This window comes from Trichosurus vulpecula, chromosome 4 (assembly GCF_011100635.1).
Source record: "Trichosurus vulpecula isolate mTriVul1 chromosome 4, mTriVul1.pri, whole genome shotgun sequence".
NCBI classification, from domain to species: Eukaryota; Metazoa; Chordata; class Mammalia; order Diprotodontia; family Phalangeridae; genus Trichosurus; species Trichosurus vulpecula.
In genome coordinates this window covers 61,389,254-61,413,221 of record NC_050576.1, presented here as the reverse complement: position 1 = coordinate 61,413,221, position 23,968 = coordinate 61,389,254, and the positions used below count along the sequence as shown (strand labels likewise).

Here is a 23,968-nt window from a genome sequence, read left to right as displayed (position 1 = left end):
CTTGTCTTTTTCTTGAATTAAGACCTCAGAAAGGTAGTTGGAATAAAGCTAGGAGGAATCACTTATCTACTAGATGACTGAGGCAGTGTGGTTCTGAGGAAAAAGTCCTGGATTGGAATCAGAGGAGTCAGAGAATCTTGTCTCTACAACCTGTCACTTTACATCTCTGGGCCTTAGTTTCTTTATCTGTAAAATGGGATGGACTAGATGGCTTTAAAGGCCTTTTCCAGCTCTAGATCTATGATGTGGATCTTCCATATCCAGAAAAGTTGCAGTAGGCTGGAATTGTGAGATAAATTGAACAAAATAATAGAAGCATAGCATCTAGAAAGAGGAATGTAATATCCCACTACGTTCTGTGACCATAAGGGCACATGTAGGGTGCTATGTGCCATTTGTGGCATCATATTTTAAGGGAGATGTTGGCAAATCGAAATGTGTTGAGAGGAGGGCAGTCAGAACGTTGAAAGATCTGGAAACGATGTCGTGTTCATGCATTCTACAAATATTTGCTGAGTACCTACTATGTGCAGGACGGATTGAGAGCTACAGAGATTAATAATACATGTTTGCCATCCTCAAAAAGTTAGCAATCTTGTAGGAGAGATAAGAAATGTGCTCAAGTAACTAGGCAGTAGATACAAAGTACTTTATTAATTCAGCAGAAGGAAAGGAAATGTCACTTGTGGTTGGGGATGATGATCAAGGAAGGCTTTATGGAGGAAATAGCATTTGCTTTTGCTTGGAAGGTTGTCATAAGAGGAACAGTGAATGAGAAGAGAAGACTTGGGGGGGGGGGGGCGGAAAGCAATACAATCACAGTCTTCCATATATATCTGAAGGGCCATTGTGGTGAGGTGAAGAAATTAATGTTCACCTGTATGTCTCCAGAGGACAGACTCAAGATCAGTAATTAGAAATTTCAGAAGAGCAGATTTTGGTTTAATCCTGGCTTCCTTTAAGTCCCAACTAAAATCCTGTCTTCTGCAGGAAACCTTCACCAACCCCTCTTAATTCCAGTGCCTTCTCTCTGTTAATTATTACAAATTTATCCTGTATCTGGCTTATTTGTACCTATTGTTTGCTTGCTGTTTTCCCCATTAGATCATGAGCCCTTTGAGGGCAAGCACTGTCTTTTGCATCTTTTCATATCCCCAGTAGTAGCAAGCACCTGGCGCATAGTAGGTACTTAATAACTGTTTATTGACAGACCAACTGAACTTAAAGGAAAAGCTTTCTAGCAATTTGAGCTATCCAAAAAATGGAATGAGTTCTCTTGTAGGGAGCTTCCTGTTAGTGGTAGTATTACAACAAAAACTTCTTGATGAAATTTTCAGGTGCCATACAGGGGATTCCTGCATTGGACATCAGGGTGGGGTAGTGGGACTAGATGATTTCTAAAGTTCCTTTCATCTCGATGATCCTGTGTTTTCCAAGGATATAAGTTGATAATAATTTAGCTGGGCTCCACTGATGACTTGCCTTCAGGGCTGAAAGTAATGGAGAGCCAGAGTGGAAAGGGAAAAAGAGAAGAAATTGATACAAGGCAATATATCACATAAGAAGAGTATATCTTTTGAAGTGTTTTTGCATCATTTATCTCATTTATTCCTCAAAAAAAAGGAAGGCAGATATAGTTTGATCCCCCTTGGAGAGCTGAAGAAACTGCTAATAAATAGGTCTCAACTTCCAGTTGTACAATTGGCTAGTGATAGAGATAGGACTAGACTCTGTGGGGTGCTGATAAATGTTTAACAAGCAGCTCCTGTTCTCTGGGGTAAAGAAGAAAACAAATGTACACACAACACACTTTTAAGTTAAATCTGCATCATTGTTGCTGTTGTTTGTCCTTCATTCTCAAAGAGGACCATAACATCAGGAAGATGATGCCGTATTGGACTGGATTTAAGTGAGGGAGGGCTGTGCAAGGTCACCAGCCTCACTTTTTCCTCCAGAGCCATCTGAATCCAGTGGCAAGATCAGGATGACTGGAGACGGCCCCCAGTCTGCATTATTAACATTTTCTTAAAGACTAGACAATCAACAAAACAATAAACCAAGCTCTGATTTGTAGCATTTGCCAATTTCCTAGGTGTAAATATTTAGACTGAAAATTTAGCAATTGTGAGAGCCAGTGGCTCCATCCGAATGCCAAGCCTCCAGGTCCTTTTTTTCATTACAGTTGGATCAGTGGTGCACCTAGCTGAGGCTCTGAGAGTAGTATCTAGGAGCATTTTGTGGAAGACATGATCTTACCTTTACCTCCTAGTAAAAGTACCCAGGTGATTTAGGAGGGAAAGGTAATTTACTAGAGGTTCTTCCTATAAGGCAATCTCCACAACTCTGATCTGAGTCTCCCTAATATGCATTATTAATCAGTCTGCATTTTTTAAACAGCTCATTTCTTCTCCCATATAGTGAAATAAAGACAGAATTCTTTCAGCACTGGTGGACGGAAAGTTTTTCCTTGCTCTCAGGAAGTACTGAATAAAAAGGTTATTTCCAAGTCTGATTTAAATTAACTGGAAAAGATAGCTTAAGGTCTCTCAAGTCTTCCCAGTCAATGGTTTAAAATGAGACTTAGCTGAATTAGTGAAATCAGCAGAATATATTCATTGTCGATTACTTCCTGAGGCTCCTCCCCCCACTTAAATTGTCAGACTATCAAGTGAAATATCACTTAGAAATATGGCCAAGGGACCGTGACCTAATAAGATACTTAGATTTTGATTTTACTTCCCTAGAAATTTTATGTCTCCTCAAACAAAGATTTCAAAAGTTATATTCCCTGTTTGCTTCAGAAAAAACCCAAACAACCACAGGATCTCTACATTTTCTCTCTGGTGCTCCTTCTCCCATGCAAGAAAAACTTAAGGGATTTTTAAGAGAAAGGAAAAAGAAGGAGCTGGAAAGGGTCGAATACTGATTCCCTTGCTATGATTAGCTTGTTCTCCATTTATTTCCTTTTGCTTTGTCTTTATGAAAAACAGAGCCCCAAGTAGGAACCTCCTGTAGATGGAGAGGGTTTTGCTGAAATGATTCTTGTTTGTAAATGTTATGTTTACTGCTACCTTAGGAATTTTTTGGGAGGGACCACTTACAAATACCCTTTGTTGAATTAGCAGACTCTGGGAGTAGGTAGTTAGGGGTCTTCCAGCTTTGTGTATGGGGCCCCTTCCGTCTCTAGGGCTCTATGCTTGGAGAGTAATCGAGCTCATGTTCATACCAGTCATTTCTTTGTGGGAACAGCTTGGAAGTGACTGCTGGGTAGGGAGCCTTGGCAACTGTTTTGAGTACTTGCTGAGAGCTAAGGATTCTGGGATCATGTGCTGGCTCCCTTCCTGACTCCTTGTGTGGCCTGAGGAAATGTTTCTCTCCCTCCGTTTCTCTATTTGTGAAGCAGGCAGTAAGGGCTAAAGAGAAAGCTCACCGAGCTGGGAAAAAGGAGACTTGCATTCTGGTCCCAGCTCTGCCTCTAACTAGCTGGGTAGCGCTGAGCTAATGACTTGAATATCTCTTAGCGTCATTTTTCTTGTCTGTAAAATGAAGCCTTGGCCTTTGAGGATCTCTTTTTTTACCCCTTCTAGGTCCTAAATCCTGTGAATCTATCGTGGTTGCCCTGGGGAGATGTTATTACTTGAAGTTTCAAAAATGCTTTGAGCTGTTAGGATGAAAAGCCCCAGAGAGCACTGCCAAATAACATCACAATGATGTACCAGACCCACCCTATTTATTTGATGTGGTCTTAAGGTTGTTTCCTCTCAAATAGGTTTGGTTTTTTCCTCCCCTCTTATTTTGTGTGCCAGTCTTTGGAAGTGCAAATATGAATTCCCTTTAAAAGAGTCACTCCAGGTACCGAGCTCCCCAGGAATTTTAATTTGGTGGGGGGGAGGCTCCTCTTGAAATATAAGGTTTGCCAACCTTCCTTGCTTAAGAAAAATGCAAATTTTGCTCTAGGGTAGGCCATTGAGGTGTGAAATGGTTTGTTTTTTCAACCTCATTTAATATTTTGAACTCTATTAATATGGTACATAGCACAATGAATGGCACATAGTAGGTGTTAATAAATATTTACTGACAGTTGGCTGTAGGGCAAAATTTTGTATAAGCAGATTTGTCTTGAATCCTATATGCATTGTCAAGAGCCCTGGATCTAGAGTCAGAAGATGTGGGTTCAAATTCTGCATCTCCTATCTAGCGCTTCTGTTGGTATGGGCAGATTGCTTAACCTCTATGGGCCTTAGTTTTTTTCATCTGTAAAACTATAGAGTTAGACCTCAGTCATGTTCATGATCTCTTCCTGCTCAAAATCCTGAGATTTTATGATCATATATTCACAGATGTTTAGGTTTCGAGAATCCAAAAGTACCTTTATGTCTGACTACTCCCCAACATAAGCTCATAGAACTTGGGGCCAGAAAGGACCACACTGGCCACCTTGTCCAACCCCCTAATTTTATAGATGAAGATACTAGAGCCCTAGGAGGTTAACCTTAGGCCTCACCAGGGATGTACCCAAAAGACAGCCCTGTAGTAAGGCTCCAATGTTCTGTTTTTGGGGAATAAAACAGAAGGATGAAGGAACAGGGCAAGACATCAAGAGTTAAATGGCCCCACGTGATGACAGGACTGTAGGGACTGAGGCAACAACTCTATATCTCTTTTTTCATTTTCATCTCTCTCAGACAGAAATGGCGAATTTCTCTGACAAGAAAGTAGATGGAGTCTAGGGCTAAAAGACTACTTAAGTTTTTGGCCTAAGTCTAGAAACAGGGCTCCTTAATCTTTTTCCACTCATGACCCTTTTAGCGCTTCTTAAACTGTGGTCTAGAAAAGCAGGCAGGGTCTAGAAGGAGAGAAACTGAGAGGGCCAAGCAGGAAAAAGTGCCCTAGGAGTGAGGCCAGACTCTAAGCAGGATAAAAGAACCCAGTGAGGACAGGTGCTGAGACCAACCAGACTGAGTAGGTCTGGGGCGTGGGAAAGAAAAACAGGACCTGATGTACACACACACACACACACACACACACACACACACACACACACACAGAGAGAATCTTCCTTATGAACAAAAAACAAACCAGCTAGGCAAGGCCTTCAGATCTAGTAAGCACATCCACCAGCACATGCGGCATTCTGCAGCTGTTGCCACCCCCCCCCCCCACCCCACTTCTTTCTGCAGGCGAGAGGCATGTTGTCAACCTGTCTTTGGTATTGAATTGATCTTAATTTAATGCAAGTTAGATTTTGTTTCACTTTTGTTTTTGTGGATGTAATTGTAGTGATTTCTTACTCACCAGTTCATGTGAGCCTTTCCATATGGCTCTGAAATTCCTCATATTGGATTTTTTATGATGCAACAGTATATATTCTGAAATGAGATGATATATAAAGAGCATTTTACAAACTTAAAAGGTCCCACAATTTTTTCAGCCATTACCCAGTTAATTACAATGTTTTCTGTCCAGTTTTTCCCTGGTATAATCTACATATACTTATTCCCAGACTCCCTACCAAAATACAGACATGTTTATTAACTCTCTACCAAAATGCAGGCATATTTCTCAGGCATTTGTTGATTCTTACCTCCAAGACCATGGTGAGTCAAGTCTGATGAAGCATTTCCAGATGGAATGCCTAGTGCCTCCGTAAAGTAATGAGAATTTTTAAAAGGAAACCTGCTGGAACTTACACGTTCAGGCGCATGTTTTCCTTCCAAGATGTCCCCTTGGGAGGCTCTAAGTTTATTCCAAGGATGCTGCCCTTCCTCTAATCATTTTTGGATGAGACAGTTTTTGAGCCACACAAGAAAACTAACCTCATTACTTCATAAGCATTCCTTGTTTTTGACCCAAAACAGTATTGCTTGGCTCAATCACCCCCCTCATTCATTAGACTTGGCTGAGTGACTTTTGGCTGTTCCCAGAAAATCATGACCATCTTCAAAAGGACCAAGATTTCTCACCATTGAGCAATTTGAAAGAAGGTGCTGTAGGGTTCAAAAGGAGAACCCCAATCAGTGTGTAACCTCTGAAGGTGATGACTTTAAAGAGGGACAGTGTTCTTTTGGATGGGATGCTCAGTTTAAAAAATTAGTCACATTTTGGAAATAATTATAAAATACATAAACTATCTGGATGCCAAGGATACACTTAAGACTTTAAAGAAATTCCGTTAGAAAAAAGTGTTTATAGAAATAAAGAATGGCTTAAACTTTTGAAAAAAATCAGTCATTAGTTGTTAGAACTAGCATAATCGAATCAACATTATAGAATGTTGATTTCAGTAAGGTGGTATGGAAATGAGTGTGGGTGTTTTAGAAGACTGTGCTCTCTCCTTGAATCCAAATAGCTCAGTAAAGTGATGTGAGTCACAACGTGAATTTGCTTCCTTTCAAAAGACTCTGGCTTGGCAGCTTTCAGGGCATTGTTGGCAGAGAGCCAAGAGGCGTACACCTGATTAGAGCATTCCAATTCCCAGCTCTCCTTGTTCTTTGAGATACACCCCTGGGGGATTTGCTGGGGCTTGTGTCTCCCTTGCTCCCCATTGGCAGCAACAGACACTTCACATTTCCCAGGTGACTGATTGCCTCCCCTGCCTTGTTGGCCAGGTCCTTCATCACTGCTGTGATTGGAAATGAGGCCAGCAAGCCATCATATGGTAGTTTGACTCACCTTGCCCAGGAGTGTGGTCTGTATGGATGCACTCTTAGTCTAAGGGCCAATGTCTTTTAGTATCAATATTTATATTGTAAAGTTACAATGCTTGGCATCTCCGTATTATAAAAATTTTTCTGACGCAAGTGGGTGTGTGTGTGTGTATGTATATTCTGTGCTGATTAAGAAACTTTGATTTCTGGCATGAGTTGATAATTTCCTTTTGATATTTCACATAAATTGCAAGTTTCCTTACAAAGGCATAGACATAGAAGGCATGATTATAACATTTGCAGATTGGGGAGGAATTGCTAATATGCCACCAGATGACAGAATCAAGACTGGGAAATATTTCAACTAACTGGAAACATGAGCCAGATCTAAAAAGCTGAAAATTCACAGGAATAATCAACCACCTCATTCATTAGACTTGGCCAAATGACTTTTAGCTTTTTCCAAAAAAATCAAACCCACCCTCAAAGGGCAATGATTTCCCACCATTGAAGCGAGTCAGAAGAATGTGGTGCAAAATTCCAAGAGAGATCCCAAATAAGGATGTAGCCTTCCAAGGTGACTGCTTTAAAGAGAACAACATTGACCTAACAATTCATTCATCGAAGTCCTGCAAATTGGTTCAAAAAATCATTTCCACAAGTTCAAGATTGTGGAGACCTGGCTTAGCAGTAATTCATGTGAAAAAGGCCTGGGTGAACATGCTGGTGGAGCATGAGGGCAGTATGAGCCAACAATGTGACAGTGTTAATACATGGAGGTGGGATGGTGAACTCAGTATAGCAATGCAACTAGTCTGGAGCTCAGGTAAGTTCTACCAAGTCAAAGGCACATAATGCTTTAGTGACTTACCCAGGGTCAGAGTCTGGTTTGTGGTCTTCCTGGCATATTCACTATACCAAGCTGCGTATATTATCATGTTGGGTTGCTTTAATATAGTATAGTACTGAATAAAGAGAGGGAATAGGGGCAGCTAGGTGGTGCAGTGAGTAGAGCACCAGTCCTGGAGTCAGGAGGACCTGAGTTCAAATCCTGCCTCAGACACTCTACATACTGTGTGACCTTGGGCAAGCCACTTAACCCCAATTGCCCTGCCTTCCCCCTTCCAAAAAAAAAAAACCAACCCAAAAACCAAAAACAAAGAGAGGGAATAGTCCCATTCTAATGTTTCCACAGATTCCACGGGGAGGGATATTGGAAATGTGGAATTCATTTAAAAGAGGTCAAACAAAATGGTTAGGGATCTGAAAACTACCACAAGAATCAGGTGAAGCAATTTGGAATTTTTACCTAAAAAAGAAAAAGGTTAGGAGTGGGTATGATAATAAAAGTAATAGCTAGCATTTATATAGTGCATTAAAATTCACAGAGTACCTTACATAATTTATCTCATTTGATCCTTATAAGAACCTCATTTTCAGGTAAAGAAACTGAGGCACAGTAAGATGAAGTGACTTCAGATATTTGAAGGGTTGTTATGTGAAAGAAAAATTTGCCATGTGATATTCTACTGGGAGGTAGCTCAAGGACCAGTGGGTAGAAATTACGGAGCAGAAGACAGATTTTGACTCACTGTGAGGAAGAACTTTCTAACAATCAGAGCTGCTTGTAAGTGGATTGAGTTACTTTGCTAGCACTGAGTTTCCTCATCACTGTATGTGTTCAAACAGAGGCTGAACGCGCATCTGTTAGGGATGTTGTAAAAAGATTTGCAGGGGGAAGTTAGATGAGATACCCTTTGTGACCTCTTCTAAATCCTAAGATTCTTTATGGATTATTTCATAAAAGCAGTTTTAGTTCTATTCTTTCTTGATGATGTTTGTCCGGTGACTTCTGTGTTCTTTTAGGTGGATGATGTGGTCTATTTACTGGAAAACCATTAGGGTTTTTTTTTTTGGTTTTGTCTTTTCACAAAATTTTCATATTAAGAACTTTGAGATCTGGCCAAGGCAGCTAGATTAACACAGTGGATACTGTGTTGGACTTGGAGATAGGAAGACCTGAGTTTGAATCCTGCCTCAGACATTTCCCACCTCGGTGACTCTGAGTAAGGCACTTTAACCTCTTTCAGACTCAGATTCCTCATCTGCAGAAATGGAGAACATAATAGCACCTAGCTTACAGGATGGTTGTCAGGATTAAATGAAAGAATTTGTGTAAGCTGTTTCACAACCCTTAAATTGCTGTGGAAATGCTATAATAAGAAGAATAGTCATCATTGATCTGGACTGACCTCACTTGGTAGAAACTTCATCTTTTAAAAAATAAAATTTCATTGATGTCTTTAGTTTTTATATCACTTACATTTTCCAATTATCCCCTCCCCCATAAAGCCATTTCTTACAGCAAAGAAGAAAAAAAAATCAGCTCAGCAAAACTAACCCACATGTCAAAAAAGCATGACACTGAATGCAGTGTTCCATGCCCATAGTCCCCCACCTTTGCAAAGAAATTGAGGGGGCATCTTCTAGTATCTCTTCTTTGGGGCCAAGCTTGCTCATCATAATTTCACAGCATCCAGTTTGGATTGTTTTGTTGGTGGTGTTCTTTCCATTTTATATGGGAGGGACTACATCTTATGAGAAATAGGACCACAGGCCCCATGCTGACTGCTCAGGAAAGAGTCTGCCCGTTTGAAAAACTCCAGTGACTCTGTCTTACCTCCAAGATCAAATATGAAGTCTTTGGCTTTGAAAGCCCTTCATAAATTGGTCCCTTCCTACCCTTCCAATTTCCTTCCACCTTACTCCCCTCCATATGCTCTGCAATATGGGGACACTGGTCTCTTTGCTTTTCCTCACAAAAGACAATCCATCTCCTGACTCTGTACATTTTAGCTGGCTATCCCCCATGCATGGAATTTCTCCCTCCTCAGCTTTGCCTTCTGACTTCCTTTAAGGCTTATAAAAGTTTTCTAAGACCTTCTTAATCTGAGTGCCTGTCCTCTGATACTACCTCCAATTTATCATTACATACACACATATGTGCATGTATGTTTATATGCATGTATTCATATATACTTGTTTCATGTTGTCTTCCTCATACGGTGAGCTCCTTGAGAGGAGGGACTATTTTTTGCCTTTTTTCTTATCCCCAATGCTTAGCACAGAGCGTAGCGTGATGCTTAATATATGCTTGTTAACTGACTAAAACTGATTTTATAATTTGATGATCCCACCCTCTCTAACAAGGGTTCTATAGAAGTTAGTTAATGCTAATAATACTTACATTGAATCTTCCCTCAAGAACCTGATAAAATTTCAGACTTCACTCCATTTATCTCTCTTGGTACTTCTGTAGGCTAGTAAGGAAGGAGAGCTAGAAGCCTTGGACATCAGTGACACAACTGAGTGTAAATATTTATTCTCTGACTCTAAGGCTAGTGCCCTTTTCTACTGGGATGTCCTGTTCCTGGATTAGATGTGCTTTGGGTCCCTTGGGGGAAAAGCTCTAGAGAAACTGGAATATAGCCCTCTGGGTTTGGGACCGAAGAGCTGCCTGTTTTGAGCAAGAGGCATTAGGTGGGAGGTTAGATTAGATGATCTCTGGAGTATCCCAACTCTGAGAGTCTATCATCCAATGTATTCATATTCTCTTCCTCTTTTCCCTCTCTCTCTTCTCTCTTTCTCTCCCTCTCCCTCCTCCTCCTTTTCCTTCTTCTCCTTCTTCTCCTCCTCCTCCTGCTCCTCCTCCTCTTCCTGCTCCTCCTCCTCTTCCTGCTCCTCCTACTCCTCCTTTTTTCTTCTCTCTCTCTCTGTCTCTCTCTCTCTCTCACACACACACACACACACACATTTCTCTTTCCCCATCTCCCCACCCTCTTTCTTTTCTTTCTCTTCCCTGCTCCCTTCATCTCAAACTCTGTTCCCTCTCTTTTGCCCCCTTTTTTCTCTCTTCCCCTTCCTCTTCTCTCTCCTCCCCTCTGCCATCCCTTTGGTGTTCTAGCCAACCACCATGTTCTGCCTGCTCTACCACACGGCATGCTGACCATGAGCATCAACTCCTCTCTCAGCCAAGGGAAGGAACTGGCCAACCTCCCAAGCCCAGAGGGAGATGACGGGGCAGTCACCATCACTGAGTCTGTTGCCATCATCATCATCGCCATCTTCGTCTGCCTGGGTAACTCGGTGATAGTGTTCACCCTGTACAAGAAGTCCTATCTCCTGACGCTTAGTAACAAGTTTGTCTTCAGCCTGACCCTGTCAAACTTCTTGCTGTCTGTGCTGGTGTTACCCTTTGTGGCGACGAGCTCCATCCGACGGGAATGGATATTTGGGGTGGTCTGGTGCAACTTCTCTGCTCTCCTGTATCTGCTGATCAGCTCTGCCAGCATGCTTACCCTGGGCGTCATTGCTATTGACCGGTAAGTCCACCCCATGTTTGTAATCATAGGATTGTTATAATTTGAGAGCTGGAACATGACCTCCTTGAGAACAGAGACCACGTTTCTGCCTTTCTTTGTATCCCTGGTGTTTAGCACGGTGCCTGACACATGGTAAACGCTTGCCAAGTAGTTATTATCTAACTAGGAGGGAAGTTGAAGATGATCCAGTCCAATTCTCCTTTTGCAGATGAAGAAACTGAGGCTTGAGGTCTCGTAACTAGTTAGGGGCAGTTTCTAGGTGGCCTGCTTCCCAGACACTGCTGTTTCCATCATATCTTGCTGCCTCCCTGATGTCAGTGTATTTTTAATAGAAGCTAAAAACAAGGCTTCTTAACCTGGCAGCTGTAAACTAATTTTTAAAAATATCTTGGTAACTATGTGTCAGCATAATTGGTTTCTTTTCAAAATCCCATATATTTTATCTAAAAACATTATTTAAAAATTTAAAAACATTCTGAGGAATCCATAGATTTCACCAAAAATCTATGCCAAAGGGGTCCCTAACACAACAAAGGCAAAGGATCCCTGAGCTAGAGGGAAGAACCCAATCTCTAGATTAGAAAGACCCACCCCTTTTCCCTTTCAGAAGTTAAAGGTAGCTAAAGGATATTGATCAAAATTGATTGCAAACACATTTATTAAATAATTTCTGTCAATGGAAGCCTGTATTAGGGAGACATCAAAGTCAATAAAATGCGTTTCTTGACTTTAATGAGCTTTGATTAAGTGGAATAGGGGTACTAGGGTTCAAGAGCAGAAGGATAATATGCTGACAGGGGAAGGAGGGCAAGGAATAATGGAGAAAGACTTTAATAGTTTTGAAACTGATTCCCTGCCTTGGCACTGGGGTGGTGGGATGCCCCTAAGCCTTAGTTAAGCAACCTGAATATCGTTAAACTATATAAATGATATCAACTCTATACCATTTGTAACCCAAATACCCTTTCACCAGAGTGGTTTAGTTGTATAAGCATGGTGGGCTTTGTCAATGCATTTCCCACCTCCTGAGTCCATTCGCTCACTTAAGGGGCCAGGGATGTCCAATAGGATTTTGCTGGTAGAGTTCCCCATGGTTACCCTGATTAGAATTTAGACTGGGAAAGTAAGGCAGTACTGCTGGTAAGACCATTCTAGGCAGGTGACGCTGCCTCTCGAGCCACAAAAAGTCTACCTGATCATATGCTGGCATGGGAACCAGGAAAGGCTAATGCCATTGGGGCCCTCTTACTTCCTTTGTGCTCCCTCATAGCTTCCCCTTCCGAACATCACTGCCCATGATGAATGACAGCTGTATTAGACAAGAATCCACAAAGACTTCTCTGTTGGTCCTCTCCTAGTTCTCTACTGCAGATTAATTGTAATTGGGAAATGTTTAACAAAACAAATACAATATGCAGTGCAGCATGGATAATGTTAATTTGCAGTTTTCTAAAAGACACAGCCCACAGGGATCCCTTTCTATTTGAATTTGATACAAGAGCCCCCATGAACTTTTCCTGTAGTATTGTGTATTGTATGTACATCAGTGTTTTTGTCTTGTTCCCTTCCGATCCAATCCAGCAATAATTAAGCACCCTCTGTTCAAGGATCTATGCTAGACACTGAGGATTAGAAAGGAATGAGGAAAAACCACCATTGCCCTCAGGGAGCTTACTCTTTATTGGGAGGCTTACAGTTGCTCTGAGAGTGCAAACTGCATGAAAGTAGGGAATGAGTTTTATCTAAACTTTATGAAACGTCTGTAGAGCAGCTAGGTGGATAGAGTGCCACACCTAGAGTTAGGGAGACTCATCTTCCCGAGTTCAAATCTGGCCTCAGACACTTTCTGGTTGTGTGACCCTGGTAAGTTACTTCACTCTGTTTGCCTCCATTTCCTCATCTGTAAAATGATCTGGAGAAACTGGAAATAGCAAACTGTTCCAGTATCTTTGCCAAGAAAACCCCAAATGGGGTCACCAAAAGTCAGATATGACTGAAAACAACTGAACAACAATTCCCCTAGCACCTAGCTTTGGGCTCTGACCATAATAGGTGCTAAATGAATGTGGATTATCGGGTGAATAACTACAGTGATCATCACGCTCATCATCTTCAGTGAATTTTTTTTTCCCATTGTCTCTTGAGTGCCAGGTGTTCCTGAGGTTTACAGAATAGAGCAGGTTAATACTTTGAGAGAAGGAATTGTGTGTGTTTGTTCTCTGAGTGCCTGTAACAGCACACAAGAGCACCTCGTTTGGCATTTGGTAACCGCTGTTAAGTGTTACAGCTTTCAAAGACTGCAAGTCACTGGTTTGAGCTTATTGCCTCAAAGTGAGTTTTTTTTTCCAAAGTGAGTTTTTAAATAAGCAGGTGTCTTTGCATTCCAGAGCCAAAGTGATTTTCCTGAAGAGTAGGTCTCTGAATCTCACTGCCCCACCTCAGTAAATTCCAGCGGATCCTTGTTACTTCCAGGATCAAATAGAAAGCCCTCGATTTGGCCTTTAAAGCTTTCCAAAACCCGGCCACTTTCCACAGTGTTGCTCTTTTTACACTTTATTCTCCATGCAGCATTCTGCAGTGCAGCTACATTGGCTCACTTGCCGCTCCTCCGCCCATCTCCGTGTCTTTCCTGGCTCTCCCCCATGCTTGGAATTCTCTCCCCCCTCAATTCCACATCTCAGAATTCCTGATTTCCTTGAAGACTCAGTTTAAATGTTACCTTTTGCACGAGACCTTTCTCAGTACTCCCAGGAAGAGGCCTTCCCTGCTGAGATCGCCAGATCGCCTTTCACCTGTTCTACCTATGGGCCTGTTAGTTTTTACAGTTGTGTCTCTCATTAGAATATAAGTTCCCTGAGGGCAGAGATTATTTTTACATTTCTTTTTTTTCTTGGTTTTTTTTTTACATTTCTTTTTAAGTAAGTTATTAACAATATTATTAACATTGCTTACATTGACATTAATTATTAATATAAATAACTGCTTGTTGATTGATAATCCCCAGCTTACACACCAACAAGGCCTTAAACTGACTCCTGAAATTCATATCTAACCCCTTGCACAGAGCCATTGCTCAGAGTAAGAACTTAATAAAATGTTTGTTTAATTACATTCAGGTGAACATGTCTCCATACTCCCACCCAAGCACAACTTTCCTCCTTGTACTTCAGGTATAGGGCTCAAGCTAGAATCCACCTGGACCCTTAAAAGTTTGCTGGGGTCCCCAGGGTACAAAGATATGACTACAGCTAAAAGACTCCTGCCTGGAGAAGCTGCCTTACCAAGGAAGACAGACGGCAAGAATAGAGGAGTTTCCATTGTTTGTATTTGGACAACAGCCCAAAGGGATGATTTCATTTCAGCTCTGGCTGATTCATTTATTTAATCAAACTTTTATTAAATACCTACTTATGTGAAAGATATCTGCATTAGGGCAAGAGATGCCAAGATGGAAAAAAAAATGGCGCAGTAGGGAGCTGATAGCACAGTTGGTTGAAGCTTGAAACTGCAAATGTCAGGATGAGCTAAGATAGAATATGATGAGGGAAAATAAGAGATTTAGACAGAGTGCTTTAGTAAAATTCTCTGAGGGAGAACATTCTCAGCTCAAGTCATCATCAAAGAAGTCATCTTAGAGGAGGTAGCAACTGCGTTGTACCTTAAAGGAGGGGAGGGATTTCACCATATCTAATTACAATTGAAGGGAACTTATTCTAGGAAGCTTACATGGAATTGGGCAAAAACAGAATTGCAGGAGGATGCGGAAAGAGATCAATGAGGAAAAATTGTCCAGTTCTGCTGGAATGTCACTAATAGAGGCAGCTAGGTGGCACCATAGTGCACAGAGTGCTGGGCCTGAAGTCAGGAAGACATGAGTTCAAATGTGGTCTCATATACTTAACTATGTGACCCTCCACAAGTCACTTACCCTCTGTTTACTTTAATCCACTGGAGAGGGAAATGGCAAACCACTCCAGTATTTTTGCTAAAAAAACTCCATGAATAGTATTAGCATGCTATGGTCCATGAGGTCATAAAGAGTTGAAGTGAACAACAAGAATAATTAAAGGATTATAATGTGAAATTTAGCTGGAAGGGTAGGCCGGAGCCAGATTATGGAGATCCTTGAATGTTTGGCTAAGGATGTGGTTTTTCTTTTTACTTTCTAAAAGATAATTTCGTAAACTGCATTGGCCAGATGCTTAAGATTAAAATCTCTGGACTAACACAATCACCTTGGTTATTTCAGTTATTCTAAAGAAAGATTTTGTTTTGTGGTAATTAGCCATTCATATGTCTAAAAAACTGAATGGGAAATCACTAGTGACTTTACAAAAAAACATAGTCTTAATATACAGAAACATTTAAACAAATTTCTCTCCATTCCCCACCCTTGACGTTTTAGGGAAATCAGTTTTTCTTGTTCTTTTGGAAATTACATTTCCCCCGTATGTTGAAAACATAAATACATGACTTGAGAGACACAAATGCAACCAGGTAGAGGAAGTGACAGTAGGAAAATGAGAAGTGAATAGAAGAGGAGAGAAAAACAAAATAGAGAAAAGGTTAGAAAAAGGTTGTTGCTGAGTTGTTTTTCAGTCATGTTGAACTCTCCATGACCCCATTTGGGATTTTCTTGGCAGAGATATTGGAGCGGTTTGCCATTTCCTTCTCCAGCTTATTTTACAGATGAGGAAACTGAGGCAAACAATGACTTGCCCAGGGTCACACAGCTGGTGAGTGTCTGAGGCTGGATTTGAACTTAGAAAGAGGAGTCTTCCGGACTCCAGGCCTAGCATTCTATCCAGTGTGCGCCTTAGCTGCCCCAGAAAGAGATTATTTGAGGATAAATCAAAAGAGGGGACAGCTGGGATGTTTACAAAATGACAAAAGAACTGGCTAGTTAATTTAATTGGTTTAGCCAAATGATCAGTGCAGTGAAAGAAATTAGACCAGTTGGTTTGACTGAATTGACTTGGTCGCTACAGTCAGCATAAAGCATATGGTGGACCTGTGTGAACACAACCAGAAGGAAAACATAAAGAATGCATAGGTTGATGGGAGTGAAACCAGCTATTTAGAAGAAATTAGCCATTTAAATGTCAGTGTCTGAACCAAAAGGAATGGAAGAAGTAATTGTACAATTGCTAACAGGGGAAGATGAATTAGGCACTTGAAAAGTTTCACTGGAAATAAAATAACACAGTCCTAAGGCTAAAACAGCTTGGAAATGAACGTTCTTGGGCCCAGTGCCCACGGAAAATGTTTTTCAGAGTCTCATTCCACAGGTTGACAGATGACATTGTTACTAAAAATAGTGTTAACCAAAACAACAAAATAAATTGGGATGACATATCTGGTCATGCAGAGGATGATGGTATTTTCCAGAGATTGTCCAATGCACTGTACAATGTTTATCTTGAGGTTGGTAGAGCTGAGTTGTATCTCGCTGTTTTTATCATTGTGATCATAATAAAACAGAAGTTCTTGTCAGGGCAGTTTTTGATGTGTCACAATAGTTAAGCTTCTGAAGACTTCAAAACCCATAAGTGTCATTTCCTCACATATAATACATTTTCAAGATTTATCCATAACGGCAATTGACTGGCAATTATGTATTAAATACCTACTATGTACCAGGCACTATGCTGCAGACTGGATACACAAGGACAAAGAATGAAACAATCCCTACTTGTAAAAAGTGTATGTCCTAACGGAAGAGACAACAGGTACATATATAAATATGTGCATGTATGTATATGTACATGCATGTATACACACACCACACACATACACACACACACACACACACACACATCTGTGGCTTCAAGAAGCTGTAGCACACACAGAGGCCGTACTCTGGTAAAACCATAGATGGACTAAACCAGATTGAAGGTAACTGACAGGCCTCAAACCCGTTGGTGAGTGGGAGGGGCGTTTAGCCCAAGCATATGAAGATTTTTCCCAGTGGGTTCCGATGGCCATGAGGATGGCTGAAGCAGGTGCTGTGGAGTGCTTAGAGCTTGGTCAGACATCTGAGATGCTGAGGTCATCCACTGCATTCTGGGCCATCACCAGTCAGTCTGACTTTTGTCCTGCTGCTGGACTTTGATGACTCTGGAAGAGAGCGTGAGGCTGACAACTTTGTGCAACTCTATCTCACTTAAATCCAATTCACGAACGAGTCAAGACATCACCCCATGATGTCTTTAGTCCTCTTTGAAAATGAAGGAGGAACGACAATATAGACATATGTAACATAAAGTGAATAAAAATATATACAAAGTAGTTGAATACAGGGTAATTTTGGAGGGAGAGCACCAGCTGTTGGGAATATCAGGATATTATTATTTATTAATTAATAATTAATTCTAAGTACTTTTAAGATTTAAAAAAGTGTCTTCCTTAAAATAACCTAGTAAATTATTAGAATTTATTAATCATTAATTTAATTAATAATTATTTTTAAAAGTATCATTTTTACCATCTTACAATTATTTAACTTATACTTACAAGTGTAGCTTTATGTTGGTATATAAGCCACACAGTTTTTACCTTGCCTGACATCAGTGCCAGCTGGGTGCTGTTTGCTGATAGGAATTATCTCATCATTTAGACTCCCTGACTCCCCCTAGAATGCCCAAGGCTGTTTGCCATCATGTGTTTTCTTTTCGTTTCTGACCTTCTCTCCCCACGTCTCTTTTGCCAGCTACTATGCTGTCCTTTATCCCATGGTGTACCCCATGAAGATCACTGGGAATCGGGCTGTGCTTGCCCTTGTCTACATCTGGCTCCACTCCCTCATTGGCTGCCTGCCCCCCTTGTTCGGCTGGTCATCTGTGGAGTTTGATGAGTTCAAATGGATGTGTGTAGCTGCCTGGCACCGGGAGGTTGGGTACACGGCCTTTTGGCAAATCTGGTGTGCCCTGTTGCCCTTTGTGGTCATGGTGGTTTGCTATGGCTTCATCTTCCGTGTAGCCAGGGTGAAGGCCCGCAAGGTTCACTGTGGTACAGTGGTCATCGTGGAAGAGGATGCCCAAAGAAATGGGAGGAAAAACTCTAACACCTCCACCTCCTCCTCAGGCAGTAGGAGGAACGCTTTCCAAGGCGTGGTCTATTCTGCCAACCAGTGCAAAGCACTCATCACCATCTTGGTAGTGATCGGTGCATTCGTTGTCACATGGGGCCCCTATATGGTCGTCATCACTTCTGAGGCCCTCTGGGGGAAGAACAGTGTCTCTCCTGCTTTGGAGACCTTAGCCACATGGTTGTCCTTCACCAGTGCCATCTGCCACCCTCTCATCTATGGACTTTGGAACAAGACAGTGCGCAAAGAATTATTAGGCATGTGCTTTGGAGACCGGTATTACCGAGAGCCATTTGTTCAACGGCCAAGAACTTCCAGGCTGTTCAGCATCTCCAACAGGATTACAGGTAACCGGTACTTTGGGTATACATATGGGTATATATAAATGCCTGTCACAAAGCTATAAATGTACTCTTTGATTCTTTTGCTGACACTGTTCATCCAAAGACAGGTCACGTGTCTTAGGGAATGGGGACATAGAGGTAATATAGGTGGGCAACTTATCTTAATTGATTATGACCGTAGATAAATGGCAGCATAGTGCCAGGCCTGGAGTAAGGAAGATTCATCTTTCTAAGATCCAGTCTGGCCTCAGACACTTAGTAGCTGTGTGACCTTGGGCAAGTCACTTAATGCTGTTTGGCTCAGTTTCCTCATCTGTAAAATGAGCTAGAGAAGGAAATGGCAAACCACTACAGTATCTTTTGCCGAGAAAATCCCAAATGGGCTCACAAAGAGTCAGACATGATTAAAATGACCAAACAACACCAATAAAATAGATAATAAATGTGGGTCTGGGTTTTTTGAGCATTAGTTCACATGGCTACTTTAGTGGCTGCTATTCCATGTACTCAAGTGTAGCTAAGCAGCACTAAATCTATGTTAGAAACAATGCCGGAGGAGACTAGAATAGAAACATTCAGAATACGTTAGGGAGTGGATCTGGCCAGCAGGCTTAGGGCAAAGAACAGCAATCTTTGACTAAGAAGAACCAAATACAAGTCCTGATTCTGAGATGTACTAACTTTGTGGCCCTGGAAAGGCACTTAAAATTCTCTTATCCTCATCTATAAAACAGAGATAATAATGTACTATTGTGAGGAAAATGCTTTATAAGCTGGAAAGTGCTATACAGATTGGAGTAGTATTTATTCCATCCATTAAACGTTCATCATTGTTCATCACCTTTAGGGTCTGTGTCTATAATAATAGAATTGCAAGATTAGAAGGGATGTCAAAAAACAATCGGTCAGCATTTATTAAGTACTTATTATATTCCAGGCTTCTGTGCCAACCCATTTCTATAACAAGAAAACTCTCTAGAACATCCTTGTTGAGAGGTCATCCAGCCTCTACTCCAAAGCCTCCAGTGCATCTCATAGTAATGCATTCCAGTTTTTGAGAAGTTTCAATTGTTGGGAGGCATTTCCTTCTGTTGAACTAAAAGCTGACTCCATGTATCATCTATCCATTGGTCCTAGTTCTTCCCTCTAGAGCAGAGTAGAATGATTCTAATCTCTCTTCCCTATGCTAACTTTTCAAATATTTGAGGATGCCTTAATGCTCACTCCCCATACCATTCATGCTTAAAACATCTCTAGTTCTGTAAATCTGGATATCATGGCATGATATCAAATCTTGTCACCCTTCTAGTCACCCTCCTATGGCTTAGATCAGGCTTGCTAGTGACCCTTTTTAAATGTGGCACCCAGAGCTGAACATGGTACCCTACGTGTGGTCTGACCTGGGCCCAGTACGGCAGTACTGTTGTCTCCCTCACTCTGGACACTCTTTTCCATAGTCAGTAGATTAATGTAGATTTCTTGGCCACCGTATCACACTGCTGACTTGTACTAAGCTTTCAGTCTACTAAACCCAAAGGTGTTTTTTAAATTTTGTTTTGTTTTTCACTTGAATTGCTTTCTAGCCTGTACTTGTAGAGTTTTTTTTTTAAACCAAGCATGGTTTTTGCACTTAATCATCGCTAAATTTCATCTTAGTGGAGAGTAATTGAAGAGAATTGCAGTCATTTTACAACTCCAGGGGTTGGTGGTCCATTGCCCTCATGCCAAAAGTGGCCTTTAAGTAAGATGCTCTTTCACAGGCCAGGGTTGTGGGAAAAGAAAAAGATGCATTTTCTTGGATGATGAAGAGCTGGCCTTCTTACTTTCCTAATCTTTCTGAGCTTCTGCTCCTACCCTGGAATTCCTATGATCCCGTACTGCCAGGATCCCAAAACTAAGAGAATACCTCCCTGGGTGTGCCAGTGATTTTTTTCTATGCACAGACCAACATGGCTATCTAATTCCCAGCCACAGTTCACAAGGTAGAATTGTTTTCCTCCTCCCATAACAAGGGAGAACTACCCCTGTCAACATTCCCTTCCTTGTCTCTTAGGAAAAAAATGACCAAATGAAGATGCAATATATTTATTTGAAAAGGCTGCCTTTGGCCTTAATGATTTATGAAAGAAAAATAATTTAGCAGACCTGAATGGCCATTTATTGGAGATACTGTAGAGAGGATTTATATTTTGGACAAGTAATTAGACTAGATTACCTCTCAAAAGGCCCTTTTAACTCGGAGAATCTATGCTACTGTAAAATTAGGAGGAGAAATTTGATTTGATTTATCTAGGGCTGACTCTAGATTTCAAGGAGTCTGTGAACTTGGGTGGGGAAAAAAATTACATCGTTATTTTCACTAGGCTTTAACATTTCCTTCAATGAGGAATGTAGGCATCAAACCATGAATTTGACAAAGGGGTGCCTAGGTTTCAGCAGACTTCCAAAGGGGTCTATGACACCAAAAAAGGACAGGAAACGCTTCCCTGTTCAGCATTTATTTTAGGCTTGTCCTATATCTTGTCACCTTAGCTTTAGCTCTTTTACATTTTAGGAGTCAGGTCCTTTTAACAGCCCTGTGTGGCAGGTACCCAAGGTACTGTCTCTGTTTTAGAGATGAGGGAAGCGATGCTCAGAGAGGCTTTTCCCATCGTTACACAATAGGAAATTATCACACACATATACATCTAAATATCATGTGTAAGATTGAATCCAGGTCTGCCTTACTCCAGGTTCAGCATTGTATTCACTGTGCCGCCTTCACTCTTCCCAAGACAATAAGAAATTAATTTACATAGAAAGATTTAGATTTTAAAATTTAACCATTTCCTATTCTTTTTGCCTTATTCCTTATCATTCTCCCCTCACCCCCAACCCCAAATTGCAATTAAAATAGAAAATTACCTTATTCTTTTGGAATACAGTAGAATCTCATTAAATAGATATGCCAGGTAGGGGATACACTGCTGGGTCACATTAAGAAAATGTGGCTTTTATTGTGTGGTTGAGCAGTGTTTTATGAATACTTCTCCAAAATGAAGCAGAAAAGTGATCTCTTCTATGACTAAAATAGACCTAGACTAGGTTATTCTGCCCGTGAAGCGTAACTTCATTCATCATCTAAATGACATATGAAATTCTATGCAAACCAATACAACCCAGGTTACAAAGGGATTGAGGAGAGGGAGGGAATGAGGGAGAGAGAGAGACAGAAAGAGAGAGAGAGAGAGAGACAGAGAGAGAGAGACAGAGACAGAGAGAGAGAGAGAGAGCAGAGACAGAGAGAGAGAGAGAGACAGAGAGAGAGACAGAGAGCAATAGACTGAAAAAAGAAGAGAAGGAATTGGAGCCAATGAGAGTCAACAATTTTTTTGAAATAATTGAGCAGGGAAGAAAGAGTAGAGAGAGGACATAGGTTTTGGGGAAGCCTCTTTTTGGACTGAGGAGATCAGAGTATGTCGTAGGCAGATGGGAAGGAGCCAGTGGTGAGGAAATGATGAAGATGCATAAGTGGATAGCTGCTGCAGCAAGACCCTGGGGGAGGTGGAGAATCGGGGTCAAAGGTACAGAGAGGTGAGCCTTGTTGTGTAATAGGGTGTTTCTTTAGTGACTGGAGGGGAAAGGAAAAGAGATAATGGTGACAAGAAAATTTGAGAAAAGGAGGAGGGGAGTGAAGGGAGCTCCTGTCAAATAACCTCAGTTTTCTCTGTGAAGCAGGATGCTAAGTCATGTAGGGGGTTGAGAAGGAATTGGTACAGAGGAAGGGAAGAAAATGTTGGAACTAGTCATGAGGGGAATGAGAAAAGATGTGAAGGAGAGAGGAAAAGGATTATCTTACACTTGAGGCTGCCTAGCATACAACTTTAATGGATGAAATCAGCTAGATTTTATAACTTTCTCCAATCTGAAGACTTTATGACTTCCTCAACAGTCTGGGAGTAGAAGCAGGAAAATATGATGGTGACATCACTCACAGCCTAGTTATAGGAGGTGATCCAGGAGAGTAGGAAATAGTCAAGGAACTGGAGGTTAGAGAGCAGGTTAAGGAAGAAGGAGAGGGGAAGAGTAAGAAACTGCAATAGAAGTACTTGGATTTCAGAATCTTGGGAGTGATGCAGGTCAGTCAGATTGTAACCACACTAGCAAATAACTGAAATGGAGTGGAAAAGAGTATCATTGTTCCTGAGGTTTGGGTCCTGGCATTAGAGAGATTGACCATGTCCAGAGTTTTGTTTTCAATTCAGGTGCCACATTTTAGTAAGGACATTGAAGAGCTAGAGAGGATGACCATCATCCAGAGGAGGGTGCAGACAATGGAGAATGGCCTGGAGATCATGTCATATGAGCATTGGTTGGAAGAACTGATTATGTATGGCTGGAGAAAGAAGATCTGGGCAAGAAATTGTAGCTGCCATACGGAAAAGAGCCTGTTGTGTTGGTTCTCAAAGGGCAGAACCCAAAGCGATAGGGAGAATGTTACAAGGAGGCATGTTTAGACTTGATGCAAGGGAGCATTGCCAGAGAACTGTGCAGGAGTGCAGTGGATTTTCTTAGGATTTAGCAAGTTCTCCTTCACTGCAGGTCTTTAAGCGAAGAGAGGATAAAGGTATGGGTCAGACTAGTATAATGGAGAAGAATGAGTGCTAGCTTTGGAGGCAGAAGATGTGGATTCAAATTCTGCCTCTCACATACTATCTGCCTGTGTTATCTTGGGAAAATGGATTCACCTCCTTTAAGGAGGTGAAAAAGGAGGTTAGACTAAATGACCTCTCAGGCCTTTTCTAGCTCTAAATGTATGATTCTCTGATTTCCTCTAAGGTCCCTTCCAACTGAGATTTTGCAATTTTGGATACTCTGCTCACCAATGCAGATTGCAACTCTTCCACCTTAGCAAGATACTACAGCTAAAAAAAAAATGAAATATTTGATGGCCAGCATTTTACTTGATGAGCCTTTAAAAACCTAGCAAAATTGGCCTCAGGTGTGTGTGTGTGTGTGTGTGTGTGTGTGTGTGTGTGTGTGTGTGTGTGTGTTTGTGTGTGTGTGTGAGAGAGAGAAAGAGAGAGAGAGAAAGAGAGAGAGAGAAAGAGAGAGAGAGAGAGAGAGTGAGAGTTCTGACTGACAGATGACACTAAGTCCATTGCTCGTGGCTCACATTCCACAGTTGTTTGGCTTGTCTTCTGCTGGGATAACTTTAAAGAATCTAGAGTCACTCCTATGTGGAACAGAAAAATAGAATTAGCAATTAAATATTTCTCAAAGGAAAGTCAAACAATGCATTTCCATGTGTGATAGAAGTGATATTTTGAGACTCTCTGTTATGGATTACGTGTGCTGCTCTTCCATCCTCCTCAGGCAGCCCCAGGTGGAGGACATTGATACGGATAACTGGGAGTTGACTACACCAAATTTTTATTGAAATTGTTTCTTCTGGAAAGTTTCAATCCAATAAATTTTTTTAAAAACCCCAGAATTGTACACCATGCTAAAAACTGCCTTGTGATCCTA

At 41.2% G+C, this 23,968-nt stretch overlaps 1 protein-coding gene across 1 annotated transcript in view; it reads left to right on the top strand.

Moving 5' to 3' along the window:
- GPR161 (G protein-coupled receptor 161) overlaps positions 1-23,968 on the top strand; it is a 46,186-nt gene that overhangs the window by 9,301 nt on the left and 12,917 nt on the right. Inside the window, exons 2-3 of the mRNA XM_036756428.1 lie at positions 10,612-11,029; positions 17,739-18,463. Of these exons, the coding sequence (XP_036612323.1) occupies positions 10,647-11,029; positions 17,739-18,463 (1,108 nt within the window). The 5' untranslated portion in view covers positions 10,612-10,646. The remainder of the gene's footprint in view (positions 1-10,611; positions 11,030-17,738; positions 18,464-23,968) is intronic.